Below are 21,469 nucleotides of genomic sequence, written 5' to 3'. Positions count from 1 at the left end.
TCACAACGATGACAATTTCTAATGGAAAATTGCTCAGAGATACAGGAATCACAATAGATGGTTATATGCTGTTTTGTTTTGTTTTGTTTTCTTAATTCTGTAGAATACAAGATAACAGATGGTAGGAAGGTAAATGAATAAATATTCAGTATTTCTATGTGTTCATGTAAGTCCATGCATGCCAGAAAGCTCCTTGGCACTCCTGTTAAATACCAGGAAGAGTTCTGAATAGGTGTTAAACACAAAAAATTGCAAGTCTGTGACATATGCAATGTCTATCTATCCTTAGTAACCTTTGGTTTTGAAGATGAAAGATTAAGATTTGCCATCCACTTTTACAGTGACTAATGAGCTAATAATTTATAGACAAATGAATACAGAATTTTTTAATTCTCTCTAAAATAGTGCCTACAAACCAAATGAATTATTTTAATCAAGAATAGAAGAGTCATAAATACTCTGAAAGGACTACCTTTTCAAGAGCTCTATCCAATCACGAATACAAATGAGACTGTTCACTGTGGTGCCATTACTTGTGGGTATAAATATTTGCTCTTTTACTAAAGGCAAAGCTATTTTAAACAAATGAATTCCCCAAAGTTGTGTCTATTAGAAATGCTTTCACACATGCAAATCATGGGTATTATAGCTTACAGTTCCTAGTATACTAAGAAAGAGTCACTACCCTTGATGATTTTGGGCAGATCATTACATTCTTATTTCCTTTATTTGCCTTCCTATTCTTCTCTTATTATTTTTGTTTCTCTTATTAGCTCTTTCAAGAAGTAATTATTTATATGTCAGCTAATTCTCAGGTATGGGCTGGAACTCGGGGAACAGTTGCAGTGAAGATGTAATAAATGCAGTACAGAAATTCACAGTTGAAGGTGATAAGACTATTGTTTGATTACCTATGAAGATGCTAACAGGTTTGGAGCACGCATTTTATCAAACATTGATCTTCCTGTTAACAAATGTAAACAAAAAAACCCTCCACTTATTTGAAACAGATTCTAAACTTTGCTCTAGAGTTATTTCATTTATAGTCCTTCATAGTCCTTATCACTCTGTGTTCCTTTCCCTTCACTTGCCTCCTTTCTGTCCCTCTGCAACATATTGTTACTGTGGGAGGCATTCACACTGTCTAACTTTAGTCAACTAATTTAGGACTCTGAATCACCCTCTAGGAGTGTCTGCCTCATAGAAATTGACTACATATGGAATAGACATTTTTAAATGTAGGTGTTCTAATATCTACTTTTTTTTTTTTTTTTTTTTTTTTTTTTTTTTTTTTTTTTTTTACCAAACACTAAAGTATCTCAGTCTAGGCAGTAGTTATGCTTCCTTGCATTCCCTTCCTATACTCGAGTAAAACATTTCTTGTCAACAGTGATTGAGTTCACTAAATGTTCAAGTTGCAGATTTATTTTTTTTTTTTTTTTTTCACTATCAATCTTAGCACCTCCATTTCACTTTTTCTCACCTAGTCTTAACACAACAAGCACACTGTCTGTAGCACTAAAACAAGCATAAAAGAAGAAAAAAGGAAAAGAAAAAATAAATGTATAAGTTATTTACCCATAGAAGTATATCTGTCAATAAATTACTCCAAGGAGGCTGCATCTTCAAGCAAGACAGTACATCAGTCTCATGCCTAGCCATACCGTGACCTTTCTTCTGAGACTGTCAACAAAGATGCCAATTAGAGCCATGACTAGAGCAACACATTTCATGTTGTGCTAAATACAACTGTTACCAAGAGGATAAAGATCATACATTTGCTTAATAATGGATTTCTGATTGGCTCGGCATAGACAAAAATAAGGGAACTATTTATATGCTTTTTTTTTTTTTTTTTTTTTTTTTTTAAATATCTCTTGTGTCACAGAAAGGCTTGCACTGTCTATGTCAGAAAGATTTCCTAGTATATCACTGATTTTGTTTAATTTATCATCTCTTACACGGATTAAGATATCTAAGACTTCAAGGTCTTTACTACCAGGATCTGATGTTAAAATATCTGTTTCCACATTTCACATTTCACAGAATCACAGAATCACAGAATTATAGGGGTTGGAAGGGACCTCCAGAGATCATCGAGTCCAACCCCCCTGCCAAAGCAGGCTCCCTACACCACGTCGCACAGGTAGGCGTCCAGGCGGGTCTTGAATATCTCCAGAGAAGGAGACTCCACCACCTCCCTGGGCAGCCTGTTCCAGTGCTCCGTCACCCTCACCGTAAAGAAGTTCTTGCGCACATTCGTGCGGAACTTCCTATGCTGGAGTTTCAGCCCATTGCCCCTAGTCCTGTCCCCACGCACTACTGAAAAGAGACCAGCCTCGCCACTATAGCTCCCACACCTCAGGTATTTATAAACCTGGATCAAGTCCCCTCTCAGCCTTCTTTTCTCAAGGCTAAACAGACACAGTTCCCTAAGTCTCTCCTCGTAGGGGAGATGGTCCAGGCCCTTCACCATCTTTGTGGCCCTCCGCTGGACTCTTTCCAAGAGATCCCTGTCTTTTTTGTACTGGGGAGCCCAGAACTGGACACAGTATTCCAGATGAGGCCTCACCAGGGCTGAGTAGAGGGGGAGGATCACCTCCCTTGACCTGCTGGCTACGCTCTTTTTAATGCACCCCAGAATGCCATTGGCCTTTTTGGCTACAAGGGCACACTGCTGGCTCATGGCCAACCTGTCGTCCACCAGGACGCCCAGGTCCCTCTCAGCAGAGCTCCTCTCCAGCAGGTCTTCCCCCAACCTGTACTGGTGTATGCAATTATTTCTACCAAGATGCAAGACTCTACACTTGCTTATGTTAAACCTCATCCGGTTTCTTACTGCCCAGCTCTCCAGCCTGTCCAGGTCTCTCTGAATGGCCGCACAGCCTTCAGGCGTGTCAGCCAATCCTCCCAGCTTCGTGTCATCAGCAAACTTGCTGAGGGTGGCCACTATCCCCTCATCAAGGTCGTTGATGAAGATGTTGAACAAGACTGGACCCAGCACAGACCCCTGGGGGAAACATATTGAAAGTTGCAAACCATTCAAGAATAGCAAGTAATTCAAGGTCAGCTTCTGAAAGTTTGCCTTTTAACACAGCCATAAGAAAAGGCTTGGTCAATATATGTATCAAGTGCCAATTTAATGAGTTTAAGAATGTTAAATGAGAAAATGTGATAAGAGGCAGAAAAGGAAGACAATTATTTTTTTTCTCTCACTTGCAAAATTCACACATGATTTACAGAAAATTTGTACAGGATAAAAATTTATACAAGATGAAAAGGATGTGTAGTTCATTATGGACTGTCCACTGCATGAAAATACATAATGCTTTGTATTAATGGTAGGGAGAAAGGTATGGGATTATACCTTAACATTAGCATTGTCTTAGAATTCCAGTAAAAGGAGTCATGTTGGTAAACTCATAGACAATATAATATTCTGTAAAGATTTTAAAAGGAATAAGACTGTCCAGGGTTCTTTAAAGAAATGTACATCTAGCAATGAATATTAACTTCTATTTGTAAAATGAATGAAAATAATTTTAATCAAAATAACATTAATTTTTATTCCTAATCAAGTATAATTTCTGCCATACTAATTATTAGAAATTGATAATTTAGGCAGAAGCACAAGGAGATGAAAAGAGGCAATGTATCTAGAAGCAGGTTTTAAGTAAAAATAATAGTTTTTGGTTTGTTTTTTTTTTAACTAAATCTATCTAAAGACATATAAACTGCCAATCATCATAGAGCTACTTATTTGGATTTATCAATTCCACTGGGAGGTGGAAAGATGTTATATAATATACCCTATTTAAATCTCAAATTTCTCAGTTGATGTTATGGACAAATTTCAAAAAGCAACTTAAATTATCTGAGATTGTCAAGCCAAATTAGAGATTTTTGTGTTCAAACTATTGCTTCATTAAAATCTTATTTTACACAAGGTTAGAATGTTTCCCTTGTAAGATTATTTTTATTTATTTTTTCTTTTAACTGAGAAATAATATTTTACCATATATTGTTAACAAATATTATTAATAGTAACATATTATCAATACATACTATCAATAGCAAGCCATGATGCAATATCAATAGTATTATTATCAAATTTCTTGTCGTACACTGCATTTCAAATTTTTAATAATTTTAATATTTAATAGCTGAATAATTTTCAGCTAGGAATTTTCAGGAGCTTGTATGTGCACATACCTTTGAAGTTATAGAAAGAAATTACTTGATGAGATTCAGTTTTACATTTTAAGGATAAGGTCAGTTTTGTATTCATATTTATTTATTTATTTATTTATATCTCTCTGTAGCCCTATGTTAACACTGCAAGAATGGTATTGTGTTGTACCTGCTCAATGCAGTATGAAATGAAAACTAGAAGTTAAAGGCCAGTCTAATTTAGTTGTTCAAAATCAGTGAGATCTGAAATTAAACAAAAACAGATGAAGGATGAAAAACAAATTAGAGACTGAAGATACGACAGTTACCACTGCTATTAAGTGATAAGGCAATTAAATTCTATTAAGATACACCCTAAAAACTCTCTTTGATAGTGTACATGAGGAAAATCACCAGTAATTGCAGAAGTAATACACTGTCCCAGATGTGGATTAAGTGTGGGATAGCAAAGGAAGAAACTTACTCAGAAACTTTTTATAGTTGTAACTTTCAGAAAAGAAAAAAAAAAGAAAAAGAAAAAGAAAGTTATTTCATTTTAAATTCAGACAGGTTAATTTTTACATCTTCTAATTCTATTTGTTTTCTAGGATTAAAAAACACCACAAAAAAAAAAAAAAAAAAAAAAAAAAAAAAACTCAAGTCTGCTCCAAATGCTCATAGAAATTCCTGTGAACTGTAGCTAACGTTTCTTTTCACAGATTTAAGGATATGAAACAGAACCAACTAAACACCGAGATGTGTTAGCCAGAGTAGTCCTTTAAAGCTTATTTATACTGTGTTGCTTCACTTAATATTTGCACATCAAAAAAATAACTATGGCACCATTTTCAAGAAGTAAGTCAGTAGTAGACAGTAACAAGACAGAGAAATGGAAGGAAGGCATTAAAACTACATTTGAAAAATGCAGCATCTCATGAGTTTCATTACCCTACTGTGGTTTGGGGAACACAGAGGAATATTCATCCTTCTAAGGAAAGCAGAAAACCGAGAAGGCTGACAGAAAAGCACTGATAAAACTTTTCTATATTCATATTATGTTATACATGTTGTAGAGAATAAATAAAGTAGAAAAAAAAAAAAAAAATCCTGTGAAAAATGCATCGACTCTTCAGTGGAATATTATCAAGATATGGATTTATTTCAGTTACAGTCTTAATGCTTATTTCTTGATATATTTTATCTGGGCTTACAACAAAAATAGTGGGATACATGTACTGTTTAATGAGTGGCAGCATCTTAGTGATGTTGAAAACCATTCTGTGATACTCTCCCAAGTGGTGACATGCCTTTAGGAAGGCATATATTAATCTCTTACACTACCTGGATACACACACATTTCAGGAGTTATATTAGTCCACAGTAAATGCAAAGTATGGATATTTTCAGTACAAAGCCAGCAGTAGGCACAGTATTCACACTGTTTTCCATATGCATTGCTTCAGAAAAACTCATCCTTCAATCATTTAACAGTAATCCATTTTCTTATGTTTGACTGGTAAAATGTAAAGACATTTTTTTCTTAAGTTGCTGTTAATTTTGCAAGTATATTGTGAAAAGTATTTAGCTTTCCTTTGTTCATTGCAGTGAGCTCATATATTTGATACATATTTTCTTCCTAAATTAACTAAATACTACACAGTACAATTTCTTATATTTGATCAATAATATATTATGTTCATTAATAGGTATGACAGTGCAATTTGTGAACTATCTCTTTCAGATTCTTATGCCGCACAAACACTGTGGTATTTTAGAATCTTCTAAAAATTAAGTGAAGAGCACCATTATGTTACTATTCTTATTCTTCAAAGAGAAATCTCTAACTATATTTCTGATTGTGTTATATTATACTGATTTTTTTGTGTGTTGCTGTGCAGAAGAATAAATGTCAAAGTGGTTATTTTTTACTTTTGCACTCTTATAATTCTGTGTCTTATATTTGACTATATCAAAATAGCTTGCTCAACAACGAATCACACATATATATATGTACGTCTAATTGGTCCACTGATAGCCATAGATTATATTCCATATTCTGTCTTAAAATCTCATTAAACTCCAATATTAGCTGTAGAGATGTTGCTAGTATTTTAATAAGCTTGTTCAAAAAATAGAGATATGATACCTGTTCTCAAACTCCATTCCAGCCAAAATTGTTTTAGGACTGGGCATAGTATTGTATGGAAAATACTTCATTTTCTTCAGATAAAGCTCTGGAAATATCACAGGAAGTTCTAATTGTCCTTATTTCCTTTACCAAACAGGTAAGGTCTGAGTTGCAAGTGACTGACCACATTTCCACCAATATGCTCAGGATCTCTTTTTCTGAGTTCAAGGCAGTGGCATGCATCTGTGCAAGGTGTCCAAAGTATCTGAGAAGCCTTCTTCTGTACAAGCAATCTTCCTTGTGAAGAAAAGTGGTGGAGTCTGTTGCATGCAGTAGGCAGCCAGGGTTGATGAAGCAGACATTGACTCTCTCAGGGAGAGGATGGAGAACGCTTAAGAGAAAGAGAGAGAGAGACCAGGAAATAAGCAGGCCTAGGGGATGTTAGGACATATAAAGCCTAAAAAAGGGTTGTTTTTCCCCTTTTCCACAAGAGTTCTGGGGATTAGAAATCTGAAAATATGTTGGTTTATATCAGATTTTGGAATAAATACTGGAAAAGTAACAGCTGCCTACAGCTTTATGTTGGAATTTCCTTTTTAGTTTTTGTAATCTTTATACCCTTGCCTATTTAGATTGATTATATACTGGCTTGCTGGGATTATCACCAAGACAAGGTTAAGAACTGCTATGTTAAAAGCTTGCTTCCATCTCAATTTTGCATGCACCTGTCTAGCATACTAACTACTTTTCATTGTCTGTCTTGAATTTCCATACTTTTGGCCTTAAAGAGCGTAGCTAACTGAAGAACATTTAGCTTTAACTGTGAAGATAACCAGTCTTCAACCTTGGTAGATTCAGTAAATAAATGTGGCAAGAACAAGGCTTCTATCAAGAGACTAACCCCCTCTCTATCTCAGTCAGAGATTAAATCATTCTGAAATAGGATGAAAATGAAGTAGAAAATTTCCCAAAGATTAAAGCAACAACAATAACAACAATACATAAAATTAAAAAATAAATAAATAAATGAAAACAATATATTGACAATTTTCATTACAGGGGAAAAAAAAAAAAAAAAAGAAAAAAAAGTCACAGCAGGTGCTTCAAGGGCCATACAAGGATCAGGTGTTCTAAATATGTTAACATGAAAGAAAAAAATTATCTGTAATGTGAACTTCAGGTATAGCTGACCAAGCTAGATGGACAGGCAACTTTGAAAGTGACAATCATTTATTTAAATGTAAAGTAAAGCACATTGGTGAGAAAAAGTGCAACAAATCATTCACTTCACCTGATATCTCAATTAATAGCTTCAACTCAGAAAAAAAAACATCTGGGCCCCACTACAGACTGTTCAATGAAAAGCCCTGTTCAAAAAAGCAAGTAGAATGTTACGATGCATAAGAAATGAACTAGGAATATAATGTCATTATATGAATCAATAATTTTCCCTCCTCAGGAATAGTGTGAAGTACTGGTCACTCCATCACAAAAAGGATATTACCGAATTAGAAGGTATTCAGAGAAGAGTGATTGCGATAATTAGGCATACAGAGAAGCCTTCATATGAAAAGACTGGGGGAAAAAAAATGGAATTGTTAACCTTAGAAAAAAGATGAATAAGAAGGGATATGATGAAAGTATAAAAATGGTAAGTGGCAGAGAAAATAGATCCAGAGCTTCAGTAGTCCTGCATCTCATAATTCAAGAACAAAAGGACACTAAGTGAAAGTGAAAAGCAGCAGCTCAAAATGTGATAAAAGGACATACTTTTTAATGCAACACATAATTAGATTATGGAACTCAATGCCACAGGATGTCACTGATGTCAAGAGCTTACCAAGATTCAAAGAAGGATGAGGCACTTACAACTCTTGATATTCTTGGGAGTCTTACAGAGACTAACCATTAAAAGTTTTGAAAGAGAGGTTATGTCCTGTGTTTCATATTTTAAAAGACAATACTTCTGAAAGGAATTTGGAGAAAAGATGTCTAGAGTTGGATTCTTCCTGCTCTTGCTATTTGATTATTTTGTTCTTTGATTTGTTCTGTTTGTTTTTTCTCTGGAAACATCTGGGTAGTCTTGGAGAAAGACTGTGTAAAAATGATCACTACTGTGATTCGTTAACTGTCACCGAAATGCTGCTATTAGGGCTCTGGACTTATCTTTCACAGAATAGTTGTCCTGTACTTTACTGTATTTCACTCCACCCCAGTTAGCTGACTGGATTTGTGCATCCCCCATTGTTCTTTAGCAAAATTGTTGCTCTAAGCAATGCACCATGGCATGTATTTGGAGCAACGGTGTAATTTCTAGCTGCAGAACAGAACACAGTTTCAGTGTGGCAGCTTTGCAATTGATTCCATGTGTTCCTTTTGTCTTCAAGCCCAACCTTAATCTCCACCTATCCTACTGACATCTTTTTTTCACTTTCTGCAGCTGTAAGACATATGCAATATCTCCAAGCAAGAGATACTTTGCCTTTTATGCCTCTTATTCTCCATAGTTTCCTTACCATATTTTTTCTCCTTTTTGCCTGTCTTGCTGCTCAGAGAGATAAGGATATTATTCTGCTACCTTTTGTTCTTAAACTATTTATTTTCCCATTCATCAGCTTTTCTTTCATGAGCTTTTCCTATAGGAAGGTTTTCAGTTCAAGTAAATAATGGTAGACACAAGTATAAAAGACCTTTTTTCCCAAATCAGATATGTTAACTGAAAAGTGAATCAAAAATAAAGTGTGAAATATACCTGGCACAAACAAGCTTGTTGACTTTGAACAGTATTCCAAAATAATTCATCCTTTTCTTATTATTAATTCATTACATTTTCAAATAGGGAAGGGACAGAACACCTTTAAGTATTATAAAAATAGAGGTTTCAGAGGCAAATGGTAGTAGTCTTTTTATTATTATTGACATTGTACTAAAAGCAATTTAATTACATAGAATTAAGACCACCTACAATTTTAAAAGGTTCAGATCCAACTAACTTGTCACAGGCCTCATTCAACAGAAACTATTAAACTAGATAGCTGGGAGTTAAACTCTACTGCTAAATTTATACATGTTCTATTTACTGCTACTATAGCTTTCATTTGACACCTAGCCAGCACATGACCTACCAAATTCTGTGGGGAGTTTGATGGCAGCTACAAAGTAAGCAGAAATACTGGGGGTGGGAAAATGAGCAGCTGAGCTTGTAGGGCTAGAAGGCCAAATGAAATGCAGGAGGGCTACAACTGCCCTAGAGACAAGCCAAATTTGGACAGTGCTCAGGAAATAAATACTGTAAAGATACCCTGAAGATATCTAAGCATGCTTGAGAGAATGTGGCAGCCAGAACTGAGCTGAGGTATGACTACCTACTTCAAAGAGTTGTAGTGCACCTTGGCTCATCTTTGCCCCGGTGATTGTCTCTGCTTTGCTACAGTTAATTTTCCTCTACTTCTAGATGCATGCCTGACCATTCAGTTATGTTCCTGTGATTATTTTCTTGTTTAGCCAAGAAATACATATATAGATATATTAAAGTGGCATAAGAAGTTTATGTTCTATCCTTCCCAGCTTAAGCCGGCTTAACCAGAACGACTCTGTAATGGACTACTCAAATCAGTGACTTGCGTCAATACTGTCTTTTGAGACATCCACATTATTCTTACCATATGATTTAGATACATCTGAGGATTTACAGGTAGTATGCAAGATGTTTTAGTCTAAATCCTGACCATGGGAAATGCACTTAGCACAATCTGGTGTAAATATGCTACTGCAGTACAATGTTCACTTTCAAAAAGAGAAGGAGCTGGTTTGTAACAATACATATTTAAATTTTAAAAGTCTGGGAAAACAAAACAAAAAAAAATTAAGCAAAACACAAACAAACAAACAAAAAATCATATTATGTGGTATAATAAAAAGTTTGAATACTACTGGTATCATAGGACTAGGAGGGGTGTTTCCTTTAGCCCAACATGAGCTAAAGATAACTGGTATGTGCATTGCTCCTTACATTTAAATTTTGTTAAGACTTAATTCTCACTGTTAATGATCCCACAATCATGAAACAGTTAAATACCTTTCATTTGAAAGCCACCTACTGGGAACAGGGTGAATTGCATATTTTTTTATTTATTTTTTCTCATTAAATGTCATACAAATGCAAAAAGTAAATTCTAATTCTGCCAAAATGTAAAATTATGACTTGTAATTCTGGATTATTCTTATTGATAACCACTTAAGTTAGTTTATGTCTCTGTATTTCATGTGGTGAAGGAAGTAGGAAAATATCAGTAGGTATAGATAATTATCACTATTTTGGATTTTTATTTATTTATTTATTTTTAATTTTACCCTTCAAGTCCTCTAGCCTACCTTTACAAGTCAAGTCCTCTGATCTAAGTTTTGTCATCAGTTAAAAACATGGCCTGAAGTAAAATATTATTTTCAGATGAAAAATGTGTACAATTACTGAAAAATATTTCCACTAATTCAATTTCTTAGTAAAGAAAAATAAATGGTGACAAGAAGTATTCCTTGGGAATCAATGTTGGGACTAGTGTTTTTTAATATCTTTGTAGGACAGTGGGATAGAGTGCACCCTCAGCAAGTCCAGAGGGGCCTGGGCAGGATTGAGAGGTGGGCCCATGTCAAAGTCATGAAGTTCAACAAGGCCAAATGCAAGATTCTACACCTGCATAGGAGCAGTCCCAAACACAGATACAGGCTGGGGAGGAATGGCTTGAGAGCAGCCCTGAGGGGAAGGGTTTAGAGGTGTTGGTTGATGAAAGACTCCACATGAGAGGGTAATGTGTGCTTGCAGCCCAAAATGACAATCGTATCCTAGGCTGCATCAAGAAAAGTGTGACCAGGAGGTTGCAGGATGTGATTCTATGAAATGGCAGATAACTATTAAAATAATTGATAGAATATTGTACAAAACTGTAGGTTTCTCACAATACATTGTCACATCCATTTCACCCAAATCCATGCTGTCTTCTTGTTTTGCACATTAAATCACAGGGGTTTTTGTTTGTTTGTTGTTTTCCTCCTTTACCTTGTATGTGTTATGTCACACATTCTGCTTGGAATGGACAAATAGATGTTCCCTTACCATGAATTAAAATATTTCATGTCAGAAGTCTAGATCTCATTAGATTAGGTAGAAGTGTGTGTGGAATTAACTAGTGATGCAATAGACTTCACCACCAAAGCTTCAGACACTTTTGTTTGGTGTCACTGTATTGAAAACAAGTTTTGGAAGAACTACCAATGAGAAGTATATCACATCTGCTTCCATTGTGGCAATTTTTTTTAACTTTTTTTTTACTTTTTTTTTTTTTTTTTAAACAGAAAAGAGAATTAATACATACTTTAAATGATGAAAGAATCAATGTGCAGTATGTTATAATATAGAACTCAGCATTTCTTAGAAGTGAACTTTCCGAATATAGAAATGTTACTTGCTCAATTACAAATTAAGTTTCATTTCAAGATGCACTTAAATGTACTGAAACAAAGGCCTATGGAATTTTATGTTCTCCAGACCATTATAACTTTATATATTACACAGAATCATAGCCAAATCTATGCAGAAATCTTTCAATTTTCTCATAGCCTTTTTTTTTTTTTTTTTTTTTTTTTTTTTTTTTAACATATTATTTGGCATATATTAAGCTTTAGCTTCAATACATCAGTGAAAGATAGTGAACTATGCATAGTGGCCCTGAATTGTTTTTTCTAGGGATGAAAACATTTTTCTCAGATGTGTCAGTTGGGAATAGTATGATAGGAAGACAAAACTGGTAAAGAACAGCTTTTTTTGTTCTGTAAAATTCATCAAGACATAAGCCACACTGGTTCCATGAAACTGGTGGAGCAATTCAAAAAGCTTAACATATTTAATATAAGTATAAACATAACTAACCTTTAAGTATAGTATATATTTATAACTTATGTTTAACTTCATAAATATATACTTTATGCATGTAAGATTCTCATTTGTCCTTTTTTTTTAATGAAAAAATAAACCATCATTCTAGTAATAACAAATAATTTCTCTGCTCAAACTGCCTCAATATAAAACTAATTCTATATATTACTCCATAAAATATAATGTGGTACTAATTTCTTTGTCCAAACGTTCTGTGTAATATGGAATTAACATTAAACATTTCCAACATTAAAACACAAGTAATGTGAGACATTTGTAATGACTGCAGCACAACTACTGGTGTCTTAGAATTAGTCTCTGCTCAGAACTCTGAATTGTCCAAGGGCCAAATTTGTAACTCCTACTCATATAATTAGTCTCTTGATATTCACTAATTACATGTGTAAGGTGTCTATGGAATAAGGCTTGAAATCACGACTTTACTTTTAGCCATACTTTTAGCCAGTAGTTATTTCCACCAATAAGGTAAATCTCATGGCTTTAAGTTTACAAGGGGCATTACAGGGCAATGCAGCAAATAGTTACCACATATAGTGAATTTTGCTTTTTGCTTTTCCTTGACATAATCATTGATAGTAAGATAAATGGTGAAAAAGCAAAGCAATCTCTGGAGCAATAAGATTTAGTCCGTAGAATCACTGCTGAGATACACATTTAGGACCATATGATTTATGATATTAACTGAGTTTTCAGTTTATGGTAACCAGAGCTCTCTCTTGAACTGTTCTCCATTTCTCTTTGCCTCATCTACAAAATATTCAGTATTCAAACATAAGAACAGTATTTTTAGCTTATTCATTTTTTCAGGTCTCTGAGTAGAAAGCAGTTGCCTCACAAGATGAGAGTGCTTGTAGATAACAGTATCGAAGAGGTTTCTGTTACTTTCCATCATAATTCCTGACACGAGATAAAGGAGTATAAATGGGGAAAGTCGTAAGCACATTACAATCTGATATTTTAACAACTAGATGAGACCATACACCTAAGGGCTATGGACATTCTGTCCTCTACACAAGCTAATAAAGGACTGATATGCACTATCCCATAGTCACAAACTCTTCAAGAGAATTAGGTTTCTGCAATTGTAGTTACTTGTATGAAATTCTAACTAGTTATTAAGTTCTGAAATGCCGTATAACAAGGGTTAGTGCTAACACAAGCTGCAGTTGCAATATAACATGTCAAAAGCCAGTGGATAAACTCTTAGTTGTAGAAGAAGATGCTGAAGAACTGAAAGTAGATCTTTGGCCAAATTGGAAGATTTGTATGAACAAGTGAGATGAAGAAATGACCTTAATCAGTTAATCATTAATTTTGAAAAAGGTAGAGAAGATTCTGTTCTGTTACTTTCAACTGTAACATTTTCTTTCACTGTTCTTAGGAAAATTTCATAAGCAGTGTCTGTCACTTAACTCTCTGTGTCATCCAGATTCTAACAGTTAATCTATAAAGCAAGTATTCCATTATGAATTTGGATGTTTCAGTACACTTTTTTCTAGAGAAACAGGTGACAAGGGACAGGACACAAGGAACCTGCCTCAAGTTTTGCTTGGGAGGTTTAGATTGGTATTTAAAAAGGATGTATTCACAGAAAGGGTAGTAAAGGAATCTGAAGGGAAGCACTGCCAGGGAAGTAGCCATCCTTAGAGATGTGTAGATATGGCACTAAGGGACATGATTTAGTGATGGGACTCTGTTAATGGCTGAACTTGATCTTGAAGGTTTCATTCAACCTAGATGATACTAAGATTCTATTACTTTTTGCCTTAACAGAAATCAGTAGTAAGCCTACAGTGTCTGAAAAAGAAAACCAACATTTATTTTATTTTATTTTTTATTTTACTTCAGGGTACCCCTGTCACGGGTTACGTTATGACATGGAATATTGACAGCAACACCACAAAACTATGACAACCCCTTGGTGCCATGTCTTGGGAAATTCACAGATTTTGTCTTCAAGAAACATAGAGATGCTTAAAATAGTAGGCTGGTCTCAAAATTCCTCAAAGTACTTTATGTCAGCATCTCTGTGTGGCTCTTCCAAGTTACTTTCACATGTCCTAATGTTTAGTAGTTTGAGCTTTACAACAGCAATTGGCCTGCTTAGACTACAATTAGTAATCATCTGAAAAATATAAGGCTTCATTAAGAATCATTTTCATTCCCAGTGAGGCACTTAGAACTACTTCTTGTTCAGTAAAACTAAATACATTATAAAGTTTTTTGTATAAAAACCTTCTATCATAGTTAACTTGGAGTTGCTCTCTCTCTCTCTCTTTTTATTTTTTTATTTTTTTTATTTTTTTATTTTTTATTTTTTTTCCCACATTTTCTCTAACTCCTAATTTGGAAAATTCAGTCATCTTCTAATGCTGAGAATTACATTTAGGCTACTGGTAAAGAGAAATTAACCAGTGTCAGTTTCCCGTGGTTCTGAAGCAGAAGGATTATATTAAACAACCCCCAAGTGACACCATGTGCACTCAGTCTGTCATTTTCAAGGTACTCTGCTGCCCTCAAAGGAAGTAATAAATAGCATTTTTAATAAATGAGCGAGTTATAAAATCACATTTCACTTTGAGGAGCCTTCTATTTCACTCTCAACACAGAAGTGGTGAGTATCTTCACCCGAAGGCCATTTTCTATGTGCTCATAGACCAAAAGGTTGTATTTGAAATCTCAGCAAGAGTTCTCCATCTGCCCCTTCTCATTTAACAAAAAGTTTGTACGATATAACCTTCCACAAGCTGCAGCAGAGAGAATCCTCTCAGCTTAAGCAAGTAAAACTCTATATTATAACCACGACACAAATCTCATTTTACAACCATATTCTGTCTTCTGCAGAATATGCAAGGTTTAAATGCAGATGCAGTCAAAATCTCATTAATGACTCAGATCAACAGCTGCCATTGATTGTTAAAACGTAAATGCAGTAACTTCTAAATCTTAAAATGGCATACCAGCTGTGCATTTTGGGAAATGAGAATAACTGAATATAATTTAACAATATATGAATATTATCTTCCTGCTACATAAATATTGTTAAAATTTTTCTAGTTAAAATGAAAAGAACAACATAGTCTTTATCTGACATTTTCAGATTATCTGATAAACAAAAAGAAATATTATATATATTTTTTACTTGATGTCTATCATACTACTTTATTGATGCTTATATAATTTGCTTTCAAACTGCAAAGAGATTCCTGAAAAACAGCTTGAAAATATTTTCCATTTATTTTTAAAGCATAAAATGCTGTAAATACTTATATACTTGAAAGTAGTGTATCTCACTAGACTACACATTTTGAAATGGAATGCCATTGTGATATAAATGAACCAAAAACATCACTTTCTGATAATGGATTAGAATGTATACTGGGTGTGAGTTGCAGATAATTGCATCTTGTGGGAAACACTGCCTTCAGTAGTTACATATTGTTGAAAATAAAGTTATCTGGCAAATATAAAAATAGGGTAAAATAAAAGATAAAAATGTATAACATAAATAATAAGGATAATAATAAAAGTAGGTGCCTATCATCTCTGATTCCTAACATTTCCTAACATTCATTAACAAGTATCTCATCTCCATTTCTCAGTTTGTTTTTAAAGCCTATGTATGTAACAGGAACTAAGAAATTTTACCAAAGGAGGGAGAGAGAGAGGGGGAAGAAAAAAAAAAAAAAAAAAAAAAAAAAGGCTAAAAATATTTTAGATCTAAATTAAAATGATATATTTTTTTTTTTTTGAACAGGTGTTAGTGAACTTTCTTTTTTTCAGTTTGAAGCTACATGCAAAATGTGTTCTGATTGAAACAAAATAATAACTAATCAAATCATTTTCAAGTATCTAAAATGACTATCTGTATCAAATGAGTTCTCAGTGAATTCAAGAATTAGTGAGCAACTCCATCCCAGAACATCTATAACAAAGAACATGCAACTGCAGTTTTACTTCAAGTCAAAGAGGCCAGAAATTAAAGGAAGCCCAGAAGCTCATGCTATCCATGCCCCCATGCAAATAAACCAATAAATAAATGGGAGAAAGCAATCAACACATTCTTCACACAGATCTATGTCATCCATTTAGAAATTTCACTAACTAATCTCTCACCTGTGTTGCAATGGTTAACCATCTCAAGTACCACAAATCGTTGGAAAAGGTGCTTCAACTCATTATTCAGGAGGGTCATTGTGCACTTGTAACAAATCACTGTTTTGCATCTGCTTTTGTGCACTTCCGATATGTAAATATTATTACTATTTTTTCTCTCTGTATTTTGGTATAACTTTGATAAAGACCACGTATACAGAAAGCCAGTAGCAAATCTGGCATCAAGCATTCTTCCTTGTAAATTCCCTGTGACATAGATGGTTCTATCTGGTTTAGCGTAAAAAGCAACAAATGCAAGGTTACACTTAGGGAAATAAAAAACATCTGTGTGAAGAGCAAGTAAATGCTAGCTCATAAGAAGCACTTATTCAGTCACTACAAATTAGAACTTCCTCTTCCATTCACCTCTGCCTCAACCAGAGATATTATTTCAACATACTTCCAAGAACATCTAATGTGGGTATGCTCCAGGGCTATGTACAGGAAGACTAAGAAAAACACTGACAACAAGCTACAGAGTTACAAGGCGAGAATGAAGCAAATAATTGTCACATGACAGAAATAGCAGCTCAACTCTTACTGCTAGACTTGTTTTCCTGCTATTCATTATTTATCTTTAAGTTTCAAACAAGAAAAAGAAGAATGGCCTTGAACATCTTCTCAATTTTTTGTCAACTTGTAGGTCTTTACTTACATATCAAGAAGTCACAGCCTCAGGAAGCTGTCTGTCCCTGTACACAGTGGAATATTTGCATGACTAGCATAGTAATTCTGTTTCAGGTATTTGGCTTTTATGGTTTAACTGTCTCTATCACAAACATACTGCTTAATGGCACTGTTTGACCAACATACACAGAGCTCTGCCAACTGATCAAGAAATAGCTGAGTAGGTATGACCTGTGATCACATTTATTGACATTTCCTCTAAAAACTCTTCTGAATCATCATCTGGCTCATCGTTTAAGTCTGATCCCTTTTGTTAAAAAAGTCAAAGCTTGTCTTCTCGTTCTAAAAGTAAAGAGAAATCAAAATTCAGGATTTTATTCCTCCACTGAAAGGTCTGAGAGTCAGAAAGAATATATAGAAACTCCTCGCCTTCATTAGCAGCATGATTGAAAGGAAGAAAGCCCCCAGTAAATAAATAAATAAATCAATAAAAAGGGCTGTTGCCCATCCACCAAGAACACAGGCACAGCAAACCAATAAATCTGTTGCTAGAAAACTAAATCCCTTTTGGCCAAAGTACCTTATAGATTTCTATAAATGAACAGATTTGACAGGAATGCAGGCAACCCTCTCCATTTGTGGCAAGTGCTGCATACATATGGCATTTCTGACAAAATGATGTATTAAAAATGGTGTAAGAAAAGACTATGCTTTGGAAGCATGACACAAGTACAGCAATCCATCTAGACTTTAATATACTGCAATAATTAATGTTGTTATGCATATTTTACCTTGAATGTTTTGCGATTACTGGAGAACTTGCTTGCTGTCTCTGCCAGTAGAAAATAAGGAGCCACCAAATATTTCCTTCACACAATCCTGTTTACTTCCTGTAAACATCAGGATACCTGACTTTCTCTTAAAACTGGAAACAAAATACAGCTTTAATGCCCAGAAATAAACACTAAAATAAACACTATCAGTGAAACATCCTCAGAGCTCAGAAAGGAAGAGTTTTGTGGGTGTTTTTTTTTTTTTTTTTTTTTTTTTTTTTTTGCTGTTGTTGGGTTGGTTTTTGTTGTTTTTTTTTTTGTATGTGTGTTTTTTTGTTGTTTTGTTTTTTTGTTGTTGTTGTTGTTGTTGTTTTCCCATTACTGAGTTTTCTTGGGTTTTGTTTGTTTGTTTTTCTCCTTTTAATTGTCATCCTTGCAGCTGAATGGCCTTGACTGTGCTCTTACTTTTAGCCACTCACCTTCACAGCTGTAGCCAATAAATCTGCTGACCTTTGAACTCCCATTTCAGAAAACACCTCTTATTTCTTCAGGTAGGTAGGCACAAGTGCTACCATTCAGCTAAGTGCATTATGGCACTGCTTCTGACTTTTCCAGCAGTGGCTATATAAAAGTGTTTAATTGTTCCTTTTGTGTAGCCTGAAGGTAGTGAGTCAGCCTACCCAACAGTTCAACTATTGAACAAAGTTAAAGATCTAGGTTAAAGAGTTTAATTTAACTTGGTTTAATGGACTGATCTGAGGCCAGCTGTCAAAGATCTTCCAAAATAACATTCTGTTTTTGGACTGCATTCCGTATTTCATCAGCAACGTTCATAGAATCATGGAATCCAGAATTGGAAGGGACCCACACGGATTATAGAATCACTGACTGGCTTAGGTTGGATGGGATTTTGAAGGACATCTAGTTCCAACTCCCTTACCATGGGCAGGATTTGGTTGCCAACCAATAAATCAGATTGCCCAGAGCCCTTCATCCAACCTGGCCTTGCATGCTTCCATTCGTGGGGCATTAATAACCTGTTCCAGCATCTTACCACCCTCTGAATAAAAAATGTTTTCCTAACATCTCAACCAAAATCATCCCTTTTAATTTAAAAGCCATTCCCCCTTGTCCTATCAATATGATTGAGGCCATCTCCTGGCTCCACACCTGCAATTCAAATCATATTTCTGAGAGTGTTGTCCAAACACTTCTTGACCTCTGGCAGGTTGGTGCCATGACCACTGCCCTGGCCCTACTGTGATGCAACCCCATGCTGTTCCTTTGGGTTATATCAGTGTCACCTGAGAGAATAGATCAGTAGCTGCCCTCCACTCCTCTCAGGAGGAAGCTGTAGGTTGCCATGAGGTCTCCTCTTGGTCTTCTCTGGACTGAATAAACCAAGTGACCTCAGGTTCATGTCATACACCTTGCCCTGGGTGCTCTCTAATAGTTTTATTCCTTCCTTTTATTGTGGCTCTCAACTGTGCTTGAGGTGGAGCTAATCAGCACAAGGCAGAGCAGGACAATCCTTTCCCGTGACCAGACAGCAGAGCTGAGCCTGATGCACCCAAGGGGACATCTCACAATCATTCACCACTAAAAACAAAGCTTTTATTTCTTCTTGGTTGGTATGTTGTTTTTATTTAACAGATGCAAAGCAATAAATCCAAATGATTAGGTATGTCCTTTAGAATAAAATGCTTCATACGGAAGTACAAATTTAAAACAATAATATTTCCAAGCATCTTGGGTATGTGTGAGGCTATTAACCTACAATGTGAACTTCTCACACTACATTTAGGGCAAAATGACAGTCTTTATTTATTTATTTATTTATTTATTTATTTAAAATTAATTAAAAATAATGATATACATTCAAAATTTATATTTCTGACAATATACTGTCACTCCTATCTACATTAGGAGGGAAACTTTCTTATTGTCAGCCATCAAAAACTAAGCATCAAGATGCCAGATAATTTAAAGGAACTAGGCACTGAAGAATGTTATAGCAACACAACATATTTTAAGCTCAAATGATAAATATACATGCCATCAAGAATAAATAGAAGCACATGACTTCCCTTGGATCTCTAATAACTGCTGGTATTTCAGTCCTGGAATTTGACTGAAACCATTAACAATTATTAAACAAGATGTTCATGTTTACTCAGTTTTAATATTAGTTTAAGTGTCCAGAGGAAAATGGCAGTGTTTAATATTTAATTATTAAACACTTTGTTTAAACATTCAAGTGTTAAACTAACATTAAAGAAGGCTGAAAAGGAGTTTTTGGAGCCTTACATCGATATTCTGGGTTCCAGTGACAAAAGTGACTTTTGAAATTTATCGAATGGACATTTTTGATTTAAAAGTGACCTGACCCTAAGATCACAAATGTCTGTTGTAATTAATAAGCAATATTTTAAAGTTTTTATTTAGTGCTGGGCTGAGCAACCTTTAACATAACAACAGAATTTGCAAGATATGGACTAAAACCAGGTATGAGTTTAGCAACTCCACAGTAGGGCAGAAGTTATTCACTCTATATGCAGAAAAAGGTAAAATGATGCACTAAGTATTTCTTACTACTTCAAACAAATAATTTACAGTTTTTCCATTATACAAGCAAAAAAAATGGAACTCCATAATAGAATGTGTTGAGTTTCCCCTAACATCTACTAGGGTTTGTCCAAGTGTCCAAGTAAGCTTACATACCACAGACATAACACCCTGTCTTAAGATTTGTTCCCTTTTCTCTGGAATTATTATTTTACATCAATCATTTATAAGTTCATCCCAGTTTTTCCTGGAAACTCCTGTCACAGCAGTTTGGACTCACACCTCTAAAGATACCTGAAGAGAATTTTCCAAACTCCAGGGAAAAAAAAAAAACAACAAACAATCCAAGGAGGTTTGAGACAAAACCAAACCAAACCATTCCAAACCAAACCTAAACTAACCAAACCAAACCAACCAACCAACCAGACAAACAAACAAAAAACACTCCCTAGAACTAACTATTCTCAATCACAAAACGACTACAGCAATTACAAATAGGGATAAACATCAGTTGCTTGGGTGCAAATGTAGAAGCCTTCGTTTTTGTCCATTTTACATCATAGGTGCAAATTATCAAGGTGCAATTTCTACTGTATTAAGAAGACAGTACATTATGCTTCTGGCTTTCTGTCACATTTAATAAAGAGAAATCCTTCTACTGAATGAACAGTACCCCTTGGCTACTTTTAAAGTAATCCACTGAGAATAGCGCAACATTTAAAAAGTATCATGTGTATTTTTTAAGGAAAGATCCCAAAGAATTGTTGCTCTCATTTTCCCTTATATGTGAAATAAATTTGCAAATGCTGCTAATCTAGAGTTAGGGTTTGTTTGTTTCTTTGTTTTAATTATTGACAATGGTTAAAAGATTGTTTAAGACTAGCTGTATCAGAGTTTCGGATACCAAGTGTGACAGACTCTGCAGGTGTACAGTGTTTTTCCATTGATACAAATTGAATTTGAACACTGCAATTTATTCAGCAAATCAAACCAATCACTGCAGTGCAGTTTTCTCTTTCAGCTTTCATTTCCCAACCAACTACTCTTAACTACTTTGCTACTTCTGTTTTACAGCAAAGTGCTATTAGGTGGTCTTTA

At 34.8% G+C, this 21,469-nt stretch overlaps 1 protein-coding gene across 6 annotated transcripts in view; it reads right to left on the bottom strand.

Moving 5' to 3' along the window:
* PCDH9 (protocadherin 9) overlaps positions 1–21,469 on the bottom strand; it is a 698,651-nt gene that overhangs the window by 504,154 nt on the left and 173,028 nt on the right. Inside the window, exon 3 of one of the 6 annotated variants that reach the window (XM_072356472.1) lies at positions 5,214–6,689. The exons of the other annotated variants lie outside the window; for them this stretch is intronic. Coding sequence (XP_072212573.1) covers positions 6,669–6,689 — 21 coding nt within the window. The 3' untranslated portion in view covers positions 5,214–6,668. Of the gene's footprint in view, positions 1–5,213; positions 6,690–21,469 lie in introns of those variants that run through there. 6 annotated transcript variants of the gene reach the window in all.

Source organism: Excalfactoria chinensis, chromosome 1, assembly GCF_039878825.1.
Source record: "Excalfactoria chinensis isolate bCotChi1 chromosome 1, bCotChi1.hap2, whole genome shotgun sequence".
Taxonomy (NCBI): domain Eukaryota; kingdom Metazoa; phylum Chordata; class Aves; order Galliformes; family Phasianidae; genus Excalfactoria; species Excalfactoria chinensis.
The sequence above is the reverse complement of the archived record's forward strand: the minus strand, read 5'-3'. Positions and strand labels throughout refer to the sequence as shown.